Raw genomic sequence first — 16479 nt, 5'->3', positions numbered from 1 at the left:
CACACAGACCCAATAATTTTACATATACCAATAGATTAAGCTAGTAGTCGATTATATTAGCGAAGTTTTATAAAAATTTATATTGATAACCACCGCTTTCCTTGATTTGTTAACCAAAAGAAACTTCAAATGAAACCCGTAAATGTAATCTTGATGTGAAGTAATGATAATCAGATGAAATTTCTGTATAAAATGATGAAATTATGAACTTTGGTTAAAATATGTGCAAGATGAAGTATTATTTATCAAATTGATACAGTTTAACTGTCAGTGCCCGCGGACAGAATTATTTTTCTTTGTAAAAATTTTGCGCTCATCATGCACATAGTTCTACCGTTGGTAGACAAAAGGTGCTGTTGGTAAAAATAACTACCATTGGCATGTCATTGGTACCAATGTTTTTGTCAATTGTATATTATTCTGTGACGGCAAAAACTGAGACATTAGTTTTGAGAAAGCTTTTCCCCTTTAACTATGATGATTAGGGTGCAATTTATGATGAAACTGTTGTTGTTGTATATAAATTAGGACAGTAAAAAGATGTTTCTTTGTTGACATGTTTACAAAACTGTAATCAATATTACGAACGTTTTCATTGGACTCCTGTGCGTATAACATTGGTAAACGCGCCGGGTTTATTGTTACAACAGGTACCATCGTCATCTAATTGCGCCAATGGTAAATTGACATGTTTATATAGGCCTACAAGTTTTACACGGTTGGCCAACAGACGCACGCGTCCACTTACCGGTACCACAGGGACTTGTGTAGAAAAAAAAATTCGTTAAAGTAGTGTGTAACTGAGGATTTCCTACGAGATATTCACTTTGTTAATGGTTTTTTTTTTTTTTACACAAGTCTCTGTGGTACCGGTACACACACATACAATAGTGGACAAAACGCATATATTTAGCTACTGCACTGTATTTAAACATAGATTATAGCCTATATCTCATCTGTAGTGTCTTTGTTGATAAAGAAAAAAACCACCCGATCGATAGTTTGTAATGGCAATATTCCAATCGCGTTTTAAACTGACTTCAGCGAATTTCTACTTTCATTTTCGTCAATTTCAGAAAATGAACGGGAAACATTTGGAAGGATCCTTTTGGGTAATATTCTCAACATAGAATTGGAACAGATTATATACAAAATGCTACGATAAAGATTTGACACAAGTACACATAGATTGATTATGGGATGAGATATAAAATAATAGTTTTTTACTTTATAATTTAAAAATACTGGATGTAAAGGAAGAAATATTTTGCCCCCTTGAAGACCTCTCAGACATGAAAATATTATGTAACTTGCTGATTAACAGTAGTCAGACAACTGTTTTATAAATGGTGGAGTCTTATTAAGAGGTAAGTTAAAAACGTTGAATTAATTTAAGCTTTATTTCTAGGAACAAAGGTTAACATTTTTCATGCAGTTGGTGATAAAAACCCCGACAAAACAGCTGTGGGGATATTCGAAGGTCGTTTGGAAATTATTGAGCCACTCGCAACCAATATTTGAGTGTCATTCGTCGAGTAATGAGCGAGTTACAGAGCTTGCGATTTTTTGCTACGTAAACAAAGCTTTTGTTTACATTTTAATCGTTGAAGTGAAAATTCTTGTGTTAGACGTACATAAAATAAATGTTAGAAACTGTTTCTTTATACTTAAAATGAAAAGGAAGATAATAGACAAATCAACTCGAAAAAGATTTTTTACTGGTATATACATACATGTGGACCAAAATGTAAACATTTCTTAAACTGATTTGTTTATGGAAAAACACTGATCGAAACTGCTGTCAAAAGATACAAAAACATTAAATATGAGATTTTACGTGTTTTGTACGCAATTGCTTGTACAGAACAATCATTTTGTTAATCACGTAAAACTGTGCAGCTGCAGACATAAATTGCAGATTTTAAAAATCCGAAAAATATAGGTGGTCATTGGGGTCCACTCTACAAGCATTTGATGAGGAAAAGGTTGAACCTTGCACATTTATGATGAAGCATTGTCTCGAAATAAGGTACCCTATTTTTATCGGGCGGCCTCTATTTTTAGAACAAGAAAAACATCTAGTCTATACTTAGAACTCCTGTGTCTATGAAGGCAAATATACGTTATATTTTAATAGAAAAAAGTATGTCTTTAAACCAATCTGTGTGGAATGCGACAGACATCTCTACACCAGCCCAAAGTTTGTTTTTTCAGTTCTATATGTATAAATTAGAGTAAATCAAGCAGAGCCCTGGATGTAGGCAGGCAAATCGCCAATGTTACTATAAATAGCACAGCTTCAAAAGTAAACAAAAAATTAAACAGCGTCAAAGTAAAAGCTTCGGCTATACCAAATAGTTACACAAAGAGTCACGTTTTGTCAAAAGTGTTGGCATTTTTTTTCTTTTTTTTTTTGATTTCGAGAGAATTGTCTATCTTTTTTTAGTTTAACAAGACCATGCATTTTGGACACATGCAATGCGCATGAATTTCTATGAACTACTTTGCTGCGCGTTGAAGAAAAGGGGATTGACTATATAACGCTTGTTGCAAAATTCAAGGCAGCAACTGTTGAACTTTTTTCTATTAGACAGACATATTTTGTTTATAGCCGCTTACAAAATTTGGTTGCTTTTTGACGATTTGCTCACAATAAAAGCATGAGAGAGAGAGAGAGAGAGAGAGAGAGAGAGAGAGAGAGAGAGATATTTATTTTCAGATTTTACTACACAATCTGCATAAAGACACTCCAAAAGTGCCCAGCTTTCAGTACTTCAGTACTTTGATTAGAAGTAGAATAGGGGTCCAAAAAATGATTGGTTTTAATAAAAAAAATATGTTAATTTTTCAGTGAAAATTTAACTTCAATGTACCTTCGTAGGCAAATATATCTCGTACTAACTGATAAGAATAGGGTACTTTAATTTGAGGCACAGCTATGCCTACAACTTAAATAGGCAAGCTTCAACCTCAATTTTCTTTAAATTTGTTTGATATAAGCCTGCCGCTGCTCGGTTAAATGCGATTATTAAAGGCATTGTTTTGTTTTTATATGCATAATTTGCATACAAACCATACATGTAAAACCATACAAAACAACATGTAAAACCTCATATTTATTGATGTTTAGAAGGCTCATGTAAACTTTTTAAAAATAAAATTTGTTCAATGTCTGTCGTCGTCATTGTTGTTGTCATCTTCTTCTCCAGAACGAACCATACCATAATGGGGGGGGGGGGTGAATTTTTACATGAGAGTATTTAGAGGACAATCTTTAAAGATCTGCTTCTCAAAAACCATTTGGCCAGAAAATGTGTAACTTGTGTTGAAGCATCCCCATATTGTGTATATTCAAATTTATTCAAATCATGATCCCCTGGGGTAGGATGGGGACACAATGGAGGGGGGGGGGGGTTCTTCTCAAAAACCATTTGACCAGAAAAAACTGTAACTTGTGTAGAAGAATCTTCAGGATACTTAATTTGAAATGATGTGTATAATCACATATGCTATTCAAAAGACAGCTACACTTAGTAGTGGCTTACACTGTTTACTTTAAAATAGCAATCGTCTCATTTGTTAAACTTATACGTACATGTATATATTAACATTTTCCATTCACTACGAATCCATTTTGTAACGTAAAGTCTAAAACAGTTCATAAATGACGCAAATGACGTACTGTTAGGATACAAGCGGAGTCTGCGTAATTACATGAATAGGAAATAGGAAATAAAAATGACATAAAAATGTGAATAGTTTTATTGACATTCAGTTGAAATATAACATATATAAATATAAGTAATAAGAAATCATTCTTTGAATATTATGAGGTGATCATGCATATACGGTTTGACGTGATCAAATTTATCATAAAGATCGACCTTTGGGCTTTATTGGACTAGATAACCCCGACCGTAATTGACCACCTTATAATATTCAAAGAATGATTCATTATTCCTTATATATAATATCCTTATATACATGTATAATCTTCATACATTTCATTTGTTATTATATGAGGAAAGAGCTTATTTTGAAAAGGGGGAACCACCAAATATTGGTGATATTTTGTTTTAAAAAAATTCATTAGGAATGAATATTCAGCTCGAATTTCATAAGAAAAATAATTAAGGAGCTCCTTTTATAAAAATGAATTAACTTCTATTGTAGGAAAATTAATGAATTTATTTACAAATCAAAATATGAATTTAAATACTAGTATTATATTAGCTATTTAACCTTCCAGTCTTTATTCTTTTAAATGAAATTTGATAAAAATTGACAGAAAATAGGCTCCGGCCCTGATTTTGTTTACATAGGTTCAATATACTGGTAAAAAATCTTTTTCAAGCTGATATGCCTATCTTCTTATTTATTTTAAGCGTGAATAAACAGGTCCCTACGATTAACACATTCATTTTAGGTCTAACATTTTTACTTTTTACTTCAGCATTCAAAGTGTAAACAAAATCTTTGTAGACATAGTAAATCATTGTAAACTCTTATTACTCAACGAATAACACTCAAATTTTGGGTGTCTATAGGCTATTAAAATGCCTCACAGAAACATTGTAAACATAAAAATGGGAAAATAGTATTTGACCAAAATCGTGACCATGCCCCTTTAAAGCAAATCACATATTGTGATAATAAGTAAAAGAATTAAGATACTATTGTATTTAAACAACTGTAACAATGTGCCGTGTATATGTGTAAATAAGTGAAAAGATGTACATGTATAAACAAACATATATATGCAAAAAGAGCATAATATTATATAAACAATGAATATTGTAGTAAATAACTAATTGACATTTACACTGTTTATTTATCGCTTGTGCGGGTGTATGTGTAAAATGTACATGCATGTACGTAATACATACATACATACATACATATATACATACACACACACGTGTAAGAAAAGGAATGTATAAGCAATGACTTTTGTAGTAAATGTTTCGTAGATTTTCAATGGAAGGAGAAAAAGTTCCATGCCCTACAAAGAAACAAGATGGAAACCTGTGTGGATTTCCTCTATTTCCTCAATTCAATTTGTGTCCAATTTGTGGCGAGCAAGTAGATCAGACACTATTTAAAACAGGTAAACAGACATTTGTTTTTGATGAAAATAGAAATTAGATTATTTCTTAAGCAACAAATACTAATTTGATGTTAAAATCTCTTTTTTCTGAAAAATCAATCATTACGTAAATTACAACTGACACAGAAATCATGGTAGCCAATTGTGGCATGCTAATATCTTGTTTAATTGTTTGATATGTTTAACTTCAAATTAGATGAATGTATAAACTAAATGTACTTTTACTAAAAAAAATAAAGGTGAGTTTTTATTTCAGACAGAACCGAATCATTATTTATGATGCAAATATTCTTTTGAGGACGTTTTTTACTGAGAGTTTGAGTCCTCAAATTCGGATTGCTATAGCGTTGAGACATATTTTTGTTATTTTATAATGGTATTTATAGAAATTTGAATTTTACAGGGGGGGGGGGCAGACCCCCTAACCCCCTCTAGATCCGCACATGAAGAAAAAATTCGGTCACAATATATACGGAAAAAATATGATTCAACATTATTGCATTATGTCATTAGTTTGTTAAGTGTTAATTCATCTAGTTCTGTATATGAATATGTCTATTCAAGGAACAGTTATCTAATTTTTAGAAGAGCATTTAAACAGCGATGGAGATACAAGCTCTAGCATCAAATCAGAGAGTGGAAATCCTGTGACTCAGAGTGAAGATCTTCCATCAAACAGATGTACAGAAACAACAGACAGAAATGAAAATGATAAAATAGAAAATCATGTGAAAGATGACAAAGTTAAAGATAACAATGCAGAAGGTTTAGAAAGTGAAGGAAGAGGGGGAGAAAGAAAGGAAGGAGGAGAAAACGGAAACAGAAAACGGAAAAAAGAAGAGGAGGATAAAGGTGGAGGATCAAAAAGTAAAGAGATTAAAAAAGAAGGTGGTAAGGATACAGATGAGAAGGTAGATATAAAAGATAAAGAGCATGAAAAAACGAGGGAAGGCATTGGAGAAAAAAAGGAAACAGTGGTAGGAAGAAATGAAAAAGAAGGTACAAAAGATGATGGATTGGGAGGAGGAACAGAACAATATGCCAAAGCTAGTGAGAAAGATAGAAAACGTGATGGAGATGGAAACAATACAGAAAAGAATAAGGAAAAGAAAGACGATGAAGTTGAAAGAAAGAAGAGAGATTTGGAAAATGGAAAATTGGAAGATGGAGATTGTCAGCAGAAGGAAGGACAAGGCATTGATTCTGACCCATTGTTGAGATCCTCTGCAGAAGAAGCATCTTCCACCAAGGATATGGTTGTCAGCCAAGAGCATACATCTCCAAACCAGAACCCTGGGCAAAAGGCGCAGACTTCAGATGTAACTGGTAAACACTCTGGTAGTTCCAAAGAAAATCAAACAAAAAAGGTATCATATGACTTTTCTTTATTTTAAAACCCTTTTTATCAAATGAAATTGTGTAAATTGCTTTTTATATAGAATATTCAATTTTAACATTTTTAAAACAATTTCTTTATAGACAGTGAGAGTTTCTTTTCATGCCTTCCTAGCACCAACTGTTAATTTCAATCCAAAGAATGATGAACTTTATGTTGTATTTGGTCCTAAACGGGATGATTGGAATCCCAAAAAGGAAGGACTTATGAAGTTTATCGGAACAAAGAAGTATTTTATAATTTTTTAATTTCATCTTTTTAATTATCAAATGAAGATTTTTTTATTCATAAAGAGTTAAATCAATTTAACCCCCCCCCCCCCAAAAAAAAAAAAAATAAAAAAAAAATTTCGTTGATCCTCAACAATTTCCAACGTGGCACAATTATCATAAATTGAATTGTTAGTAAATCAACACTGTAGAAGATAGGGAAAACTTATTTTGATTAAATTAAATTCAAATCATTCTCTCTAGATTTGTAATAAGCATTTCATTTATTTGCTTAGTGGGAAGTTAATAACAGAGAACAACTTTGTTATTTATGAAACATTGTTATCATGTTTGTCAACAACTGTATTGAATCAAATACATTTTATTTACTTAATAACACAATTTTAATAACTTTAATGCATGCATTTAATTCTACCTTTACATTTCGTAAAATTGAGTATACATGCATGAAGATACATAAAAACTTTTGATTCAAAATATTCAAATTCAATTAAAAAAAACACCATATATATAATTTGATTCTCATGAAAAATATTAGCCTTATGATTCATTTATTATATGTATTTACTGGACCGTCAGTCTTTCAGTGAGTCCGTCCGTCAGCCCTGGTGTTTTTTAACTTAGACTTTTTGCCTTATATTGAATATAGTAATAAACAGTTTGTAAGCATAACTGCTCTTAAACTGCTGCATGGAATTTATTATTGATTGAATGATTTGTCAAACAATAACCTGATGTTACAATAATTTATAAAGAGAGGTTTTTTAAAAGACAATGCCAACACCTATGGATTGTCATTCAATGGAAATTGGAGATAATCTAAAAACATTGAACTAATGCAAACATTTATAAATCAATTTCCTGTAATTTATCATTGAGAATTTATGTGCTAGAATTGGTTAAAATTACACCACCTTATATGCTCTCTGCACTGGAGTTTTTTTTTAGGCCAAATATTATATAAGAAATCCCACAAAATCTTTTTATGGGATTAAAAGCCTGAACTGTAACTCATAAAAACATTTAGGTTTAAACCTCACATTTCTGATCCAGGAAGTTTTCAAAAAAATCCATGGGGTTTTATCTGGAATATTTTACTCAACATTTAATCTAAAAAGGGTGAAATTTTTAACATCAAGTATCTCAAAAACTATGAAAAATGTTTCTATATTCTTCAAAGCATTATTTGTATAGAATAACCCCCATCAACAGTTTGGTAATAAACAAAAGTTGATAGCTTGATAAAAGGGTGTGCAACCTTTAGAAGTGTCTATTCCTATGATGCCAGTTTCACTGTTTTTGACACAACACAACCCCCTCCCTCAACATCCCCAAAAAACTCCCACCCAACATTAATAAAAGTAGTTAATTGCAGCACTAAATGTATTTTCTTTACTCTATCTTCATTGAATCAATTTTAAGGTTCGTTAAAAACCGTATCAGGTGAAAACTAGTTGTTGAAATATTCTAAACTGTAGTATGGGGAAGTACTTGTTGAATATCCTTAGATGATACACCCTATAACTGGAACCATATTTTGTATGTAAATTGCTTCTACTTAACTGTATCTGTATTCCGAAGGCTCCTTATTCTTTCTGGACACACTGCATATCTTGAAATATTAATTGCTCAACCAGCAACTAATGTCGCAGCGTTAACATCACTTTTTACCAACCTTTTACATGTCTGCCTTTGAGAATCGAGAACACGTTTTAACATCATATTCAAATACTAGTAGTCTGATAATAGATACATATATATGTATCCATCCACGTAACAGAATTTTGTTACCCAAGGTTTTTTGTAAGATTTCTTTTAGTCGATATGATTGATAATTTGCATGTCATATTGTATATGAAGAAACAGTAAATCAATTTCCATAAACTTATAATCCACAGACTAAAATAAAAGATGCTGGACATATGCATAACATTTATTTGGTCCAAGTACTGAATCCTAGACAATTTTAGATTCTGGTTCTAGATTCTTTAAACGACAAAAATCCTTACCCGTCCTATTATGTCCTATTGCTTAATTTAAATAACTCTCAAATTATTTTGTATTTTCTCGGACAGGAATAATTATAGTACTTTTTGTACCATTGATGTTTGACTATGTAACGTGTAAATTAATAAATCTTATTAGATTTTATACAAAATTAAGACTTGAGAGAGACCCTAGGTAAATCTTCGTTACACACACATGTTTACCAACATTTGCAATTGTAAACAATATACTCTGTTTATTGATATATTTTTAAAGAGTGCATGTCAATATAATATACTTTAACACTCAGTTGAATAAATTCACGCTGATAGCGTAGTTAGTTTTTTCCGTGCATGGACTTAGAATGTACGTATCGTAAATGTACCGACCGTAAGATATTCATTTGATAATGTTTCACATTTGATCACCTCTTTTCTATATTAGCTCATTCTTTCTTCTGTAAAATAAAGCAGATAATTCCTGTTTAATTGATGCCTTTCGTTGGCAAGCAGATATGGATTGATATAAATTGTACTGTAAATATAACTTTCTTAATGGAAAACAATAGTTTCAGAAATTCTTAGCGTTTACAATCCTTTACACTTGATATTATTTGTTGCAGAAATAAGAAGGATAAAAATGGAATTCAAGTGTTTGCAGAAGTAGAACTGGAAAAAGATCTTCTAAAAAACGATGGCCTGTCGTACAGATACTGCTTTTTCAGGAAAGGAAGTAAATCTCCAGAAAATGAGTTTCTTTTTCGAAATTACTACCCTTATAACAACGGTTTTCGAAAGTTGACAATTCCAGCAGGCCTAGGTAATTGGGATTTGAAAATATCCATGATATAGTAAATAAATTGATTATGGAATGTTCATGTTTTAAACATTTGTTGATTCTATAAATATCATATAATTATATACATAGTATTTACATACGTGTATATACTTAGAAGTAGACCATTCAATTCTAGTAATGTTGTCAGCATCATCTTGAGGATGTGTAAATTTATGATTAAAGATTTTTTTATGTTTTTGACCCCCCCCCCCCAAAAAAAAAAAGAAACCAGCAAATCATATATGTGTTTTTTACTTTATTTTTAGATGTCAATTTTATTGATTCGATTGTTTTTGGGAAGCTTTAGTTATATGTATTGACACACTTTTATTTATATTCTTTTTACATTTCAAATGATTATCCAACATTCCTGGATATAACAAAACAGCCGCTTTATGACTGCTCTATAAATATCATACTTATATTGTAGATTCTTATCAACAGTTCGATGGGTTCATCTATGCAAAGAAAGGAGGATTTGTAGTCAATTTTTTCAAAGACACACTTGGAATGTCAAATTCAAATTTGATTGAAGTAATGAAAAAAGATGGCATATATGCATTAAAACAATACTTACCAAATATTTGCGGTGTTTTGAAAAATCCGAACCAAGACCCTTCAATAATCTTTACCAAAATGACAGAATATATTGAAGTTTTTCAAGGCGGTGTAAAAGATCATTTCTTGATACACAGACAACAAGTTGGACATGGAATATGGCAAGAGGTTGATTGTTTTCGACATTACTCTTTCTTATCCTTCAAAATACATCAACACTGCAGTTTATAGCGTAAAAGTCAAATGCTCTTAAAACGATCATGGGGGAAAATACTACACGTTCAAATTTAAAATAATTAAAAAATATATGATTTGACCTACTATCTTCATTGATTTAAATTTCCATCTGAAATAATTTAAAATTACATGCTTCAGTTTGTCATGGAAGATCATTTGAGAAATGCCATTGAAGCACTAGACAGTCAGGAAAATAAAATGGATGAAAATGGAAGACTGCTGAAAGCCCTGATGATAGTCAAACTTCTTGAAGACCTGAAGTTTCACATGGATGTTCTTCTTTTAAGAACAGTAGAAATTCTCCATCATTCTCTTTTGCTTTCACCAGATACAGACAATAATCAGTGCTCACAGCTTGACTTTTTGGAAACTTGCTTAGAACCATCAACGAGAGAGTAATGTTCTTTTTTCTTCTTTTTTTAATTCAGGAAATTACGTCGTAATAAATTAATTAAAGTTAGAGGTGTCTAGTATTGATTAATCATCTATCTAATTTTATGGTTTCTGTTGTGGGGGTAAATATTTATGAAATTGTTAATACCATAATATATCAAGGAAGTTTCATCTTTATTTTATAATACACAAAAAAGTATTCGAAACTGGAATCAATTTTTTAAAACAAATACTAAGCACTATTCTCAGTAATATGCATGGGGCAATATTTTTAGAAATATATTAAAGCAGTCTTGGTCATTTAGAAATGTTTTGTTATATATATATATATATATATATATAGATAAAAATTAAATAAGAAAACACGAAAAACGTTAAAAATTAAATAAGAAAACACGAAAAACGTTAAATAAGAAAACACGAAAAACGTTAAATAAGAAAACACGAAAAACGTTTTGTGTTTCAATATATATATATATATATATATATATATATATATATATATATATATATATATATATATATATGAATCATGATACATTTATGAGGTTTATGTCACACCATGAGGTTCTCATTTTGAATTTTGCGGCGATTCTATGCTCTTTTCATTTCAGGAAGATTAGAAGGTGTTTAATTACATTTCTAAAGGCGTCGGCAAGAAAAACAGAATTTTCAACGGAAAGAAACCCTTCATGGATTATGTGTTTGCCCATTGTTCATTTCCTTGGGGGATCTTTATATCCATTTGCGGAGCTTGACTATGCAAAATTTGAAGATAAAACAAAAGAATGGTGGTTAGTTCGTGATTTTGAACAAGAAAAAGAGGAATTAAAAACTCATAAATGGTTAAGGTAATTTGACATTTAAAAAAAGAGTGTGATTATGTTTCCCTTCTACATGTTGGAGAGTAATGTTGCTACGAACAGTTTATTAGATGGTTTGCATTCAGCACATTTGCCAAATTTAATCTTGTCTTACCAATTATTGAGTCATAGGAATGATATAAAAGTAACTCTTTCTTGTATAGATAAAATGTAACTGTTGCACTCTTTTAATGATAAACCTATTTCAATCTTTTTTTGGGTGTTGGGTATAACGTCCATTAGGGAACAAGAACAAAAAAGCTAAAATATATTTTCATTTTATTTTGTTGTGGAAATTTGTAGACCCCCTTCAGAACTCATGAAGTGGATGAAACCAATTTTCAAGTTAGATACAAAAACACAAAGATCTTTCATGGCATGCCTGAAATTAGATGATCTAGATATGGTTATGAGTGAGGAAAACATTTTGATAGAAATCAAATTGGCAACTTTGCATCATTACTTCGAAAACTGTTACCACCAAGAGGTAAGGTTGATGATATAAATCGCTTAAAATTTTTATCATAAAACACACACTATGACTGAACTCCTCTTATATCGACAATGTTAAAAACTTTAGAAAATCATATGAATGGGATAATATCTCTAAAACTTTGAGATTTAATGTTTATAAAGAAATATAGAAATGTACAGATTAAAATCTTGGGTATTTTTCATGCACACACAGAGAGAGAGAGAGAAAGAGAGAGAGAGAGAGAGAGAGAGAGAGAGAGAGAGAGAGAGAGAGAGAGGATTTGTACAAGCCTCATAATGAGAATTACACATTACTTTGTTTTTTAATGTGTAATTTTTGTTATTGTTTTACCATAAACTATTTACCCTTGTCTGTTTCTTTTAATTTCCCCTTAAGAAGCACAGCATTATTTAAAGATGGTCGGTATGTTTTGCCTATCACAACTAAATTAATTAATGTAATCTCAATTTTGAAACAGAGAGTAAATAATTCAGTGATGTGAATTAACCTTTATTGATTCAAGTTCCAGTATCGTACTTTTACAATGTTTTATAGTTATTTATAGTTTTTTGACAAAAAAAGGCATTACCACCATTGTTTAATTATTATGATGTTCTCTACTTTTTTAGATGGACAAGCTGCAAAACTGCATAAAGACTGTCTTTGAAATACTTAAAGAACAACTAAATCAGTTATCTGTGGTATCCAAGAGGTATGAAAAAAATCTGAAGAACTTAAGGAAGCAAGGGCAGTCTTCATAATGATTTTTTTATAACTTGTTTTTACTACTTTTAGAGATCAGAATGAGTTCAACGACAAATTTAAGATTCAAGAGACAAAGTGCATGGCAATTCTGTCAACTGGAATTAGCAGGCGTATGAGGGACAAGAGGACTTTAGTTTCTCTTTTTCATTCTCACATGTTATCGCTTGCTGTGTTGGAAACACTAAGCAAAGAGTCAGATGAAGTGAAATCTCTGTTGCAAAGATCAATACTAAATCTTGACGACTTTTTATTCGAACTTGGAAGGGACTTCTCGGTAGGTAGCAACAAGATATATGTAAAAAGACATTTTTGGAATTTTGTTTTAATTGTACAGAAAAGAAAAGAAATCTGATTTTGAATTTTATATATGTATTGTAGATCTATGACTTTGCACTATCAATTTTGAACTGTGTAGAGGGAAATGAGTTATCAGTTGAGTTTGAAAGAAAATGTCTAAAGTATGCTAGAGAAAAGTTTGAAACAGTGAGTATTTAATAATAAACGTTTAGGTTTTAATGTTTATAATTAGATAAAACAAATTTGATAATCCAAAATGTAATAATTTTAAAAAGTTTCTCTTTCTATGAATAAGCTGATAATTTTCTTACATATATTCCAGCTCTAAATTGTATTATAAAGTTTATCAGAATTATCAAATTTAACATAATAATGTGGCAAAAGCCTACAGAAATCGTTACACTGTGATTCAAGATACCAAAATCAGATATTTATTGAATGAAAACTTCTATTTTGATAGATGGGTACACATCGCCGATTAGAATTCTTTAGTAAATCTGCGGAGGAATTTCAGAATGAATCTCTGAAAAACATGATGCAAGAAGTTGTCATGGAAAATATAAGTGAAATCCTACAGGTAACTATGACGCTAAGTAAGGTTAAGGGCTGGATGTTCGTGGCTATTTGTAGGATGTATCGATCTCTTTTAATAGAAAAGCTTTGTATAAAGCTATAAGAAAATACTTGAATTAAAAAACAAACTTCAATTCCTTTATAAAATAATAGTTTAAGCTTAACAAATTATAACGAGGTTTTTAAGGGAGATCTGATAGGTAACTTGTTTACTACCCATCCTTCTTAATGACCAAATTTTAACGCTAAATTATTTACCAAATGCAAATGAGACACTATTTTTATCAATTAGATATTGTAGCTCTTAATGATTGTAAAACAAAATGTGTGCATAGTTTTTAAACACACCCCTTAACTTGCCCCGAATCCCAAAAAGTAAAATTTCACCATTCGAGTGCATATCTTTGATACACAATGCGCATAAATTCTTTACATAACATTTTCCGGTTTAATGTTGAAAAAATAACCCTCATGACAACATATAAAGGAGTCTAGTTTGGAACCTTAAAATGTAAATTGAATAGTTCTTCATGTTTGTTTGACTTAGTTTTTTGTCTTGTAGAAAAATTTTTCAATTCTAGTATAAAAAGTAATGTTAAATGCGCTGTTCATTTTGACGCGTGTTTTTCTTTTAACCTGGAACTAGGATACATATGTGTTGAAATTTTAGTATATCCTAAATATATCCCAAATTTAATGTGACTTTCGAGCGCAGTGAAAAAATGATTCTTGGTCTTAAAACCTCCTAAATATAAAGAGGAAAAAGATACGCATACTGGGAAAAATATATGCACCCTAATCTTGAAAAAATCTTGTGAAAAAGTTTCACAAATATATGTATATGATATTATACTAGGGATGTCAATCAATTGCAGAATTGCCAATCGGTTATTTGTAACTAATTTTGACTGATTAATCATTTTGAAAATATAGAAATTTTTAAAAATGATATACTATCTATATTTTTTTTTTTCAAGTTTCCAAGATAAATTGTCTTAAAAGGCTATACATAAACAAATGATCAACAAAAACTGGTTAATGTTTAACAAGATATTGATTTGGCATTTAGAATATTATTTTGGGTCATAATCATATACATAATATTGACTAATGAATTGTTTGATAGTTGAAATTTATCACATTATTTCATTTCTGAGTTTGGGGCAAAGAACTACATATGATATTGGACAAATTTGGCCCCCACAATCCGCTATTTTGAAAATGATTCAGGTACATTTATTTATTGTGTTATTTTATATAAGATTTGACATAAAATAATTTTTTCACCTATTTATTTGATTTATATGCACTCACTGGCAGTATATGACGTCAGAAGTGAGGCTATTTTTATAATTCAATCAAAATCAGTCAAAAATTGACATTTTTCTTATCTGTTTTCGAATGGGAAATATAGAGCGACTCTTTGAACAAGAACGAACTTTTTGTCTCTTATAAGTATTGGAGAGATACATCTTTGGGGAAAATATTTTGTTTGTTCAAACAGTCGCTCAATGTTTGCTTAAAGAAAAACTGCTTCAAAACAAGCCGTTTTATGCTAAAAATGAGATCATGGCGGGAAAAGGTTAACATTATGATGTCATATTTTTGAATTGTGGGCACTAAAATCAAAATGAAAATTATGAAAAAACTTCAAATGTATATTTGTTTAAATAAAACAAATAATTACAGTAAAATGACAATGTTCATTTAATGGGGCCATTTTAGGCTCAAACCATATATAGTCCTTTAATGAAAGCGCTAACGTTTTATTCTACATGTATGTTGTCTTTCATTTTAAAAAATTCTCTGATGTTAGAAGATTTGATGTAACAAAAATTTTACAATTGTTTTATTACCTTAATGTCGTGGTTAAAAACTTTCATATAATTTGATACTGGGCAAAAATGAGTCTTTTATGATAATTCCTTATTGTTGTAAATCATTGACAAACTGTGTTAGTGATATGTATTTCGTTGACCAAGGTTAACTGTCATTGTGTAGATGTCTATTGTAACTATTTACATTTAATTAAGGTCCCACTCTACAAATGTCTTATAGTGATCATTCTGTCCAATTCTACAAATCAATGCAAGATATATTTTTAAAAGACGTGACTCCTGTCCTTTGGGTCATCCAACCACAATGACCAAGTATCTTAAAATCCATTGCATCCTATATATATTTGTTCTTAATGTATAATTATGCATCAAATGTTATGTAGGCCAACATTTTTATAAGCATAAGCATAGCTCAGCGCTTTATTGTCGTTAGACTTCTATTTCCGGTGCAAGGAATAACTGCCCTCTATGAGCAGAAATATACATAATTTAAACTGGTAAGAGGTATAGGGAACCAGTTATCTGGGTGACGGAAATGGCCGAGTAGATACGATTGGTTTGCGGGGCTTACGTACATCAGCACGGGATGCTATGCAGTCATGAAAAAATATAGTGCGTATTCAGAAGCTAAAATATAGAAAAATAAAATCGATTTTTGCAAGAAAATGTCAAAAACTGATAAATTACTGTTCAAAAGGTATAATTTGTGATTTTAACATATCTTTTTTCAGGCAAGTATCCATATACAAGTCGTGTTCAGCTTTAATTCACATCATCTTCAGAAAGTAACATATATTTAAAGAAATCTGGCCTTCAATACTTTAAATTGATATTCATTAAACATAAACCAAAATTTCAATAAGGCTCATTTCCGCCTACGCTTGCACACAGTAAATTTTCTTAGAACCAAGCTAGGTTAGCGCT

General features: G+C 30.7%; 1 protein-coding gene across 2 annotated transcripts in view; it reads left to right on the top strand.

Moving 5' to 3' along the window:
- The first annotated feature begins 1242 nt into the window (after window positions 1–1242).
- LOC105325920 (E3 ubiquitin-protein ligase rnf213-alpha) overlaps window positions 1243–16479 on the top strand; it is a 69151-nt gene continuing 53914 nt past the window's right edge. Inside the window, exons 1-13 of one of the 2 annotated variants that reach the window (XM_066071144.1) lie at window positions 1243–1367; window positions 4971–5107; window positions 5693–6474; window positions 6587–6732; window positions 9342–9538; window positions 9987–10282; window positions 10490–10746; window positions 11359–11595; window positions 11911–12094; window positions 12712–12794; window positions 12878–13121; window positions 13226–13330; window positions 13605–13721. In XM_066071144.1, the coding sequence (XP_065927216.1) occupies window positions 4978–5107; window positions 5693–6474; window positions 6587–6732; window positions 9342–9538; window positions 9987–10282; window positions 10490–10746; window positions 11359–11595; window positions 11911–12094; window positions 12712–12794; window positions 12878–13121; window positions 13226–13330; window positions 13605–13721 (2778 nt within the window). In that variant the 5' untranslated portion in view covers window positions 1243–1367; window positions 4971–4977. The remainder of the gene's footprint in view (window positions 1368–4970; window positions 5108–5692; window positions 6475–6586; window positions 6733–9341; window positions 9539–9986; window positions 10283–10489; window positions 10747–11358; window positions 11596–11910; window positions 12095–12711; window positions 12795–12877; window positions 13122–13225; window positions 13331–13604; window positions 13722–16479) is intronic. The other variant, XM_034476075.2, reaches the window with a different exon arrangement.

The sequence above is a fragment of the Magallana gigas genome, chromosome 9 (genome assembly GCF_963853765.1).
Source record: "Magallana gigas chromosome 9, xbMagGiga1.1, whole genome shotgun sequence".
Taxonomy (NCBI): Eukaryota; Metazoa; Mollusca; class Bivalvia; order Ostreida; family Ostreidae; genus Magallana; species Magallana gigas.
Note: the sequence above shows the minus strand (reverse complement) of the source record. Positions and strands in the feature narration are given on the sequence as shown.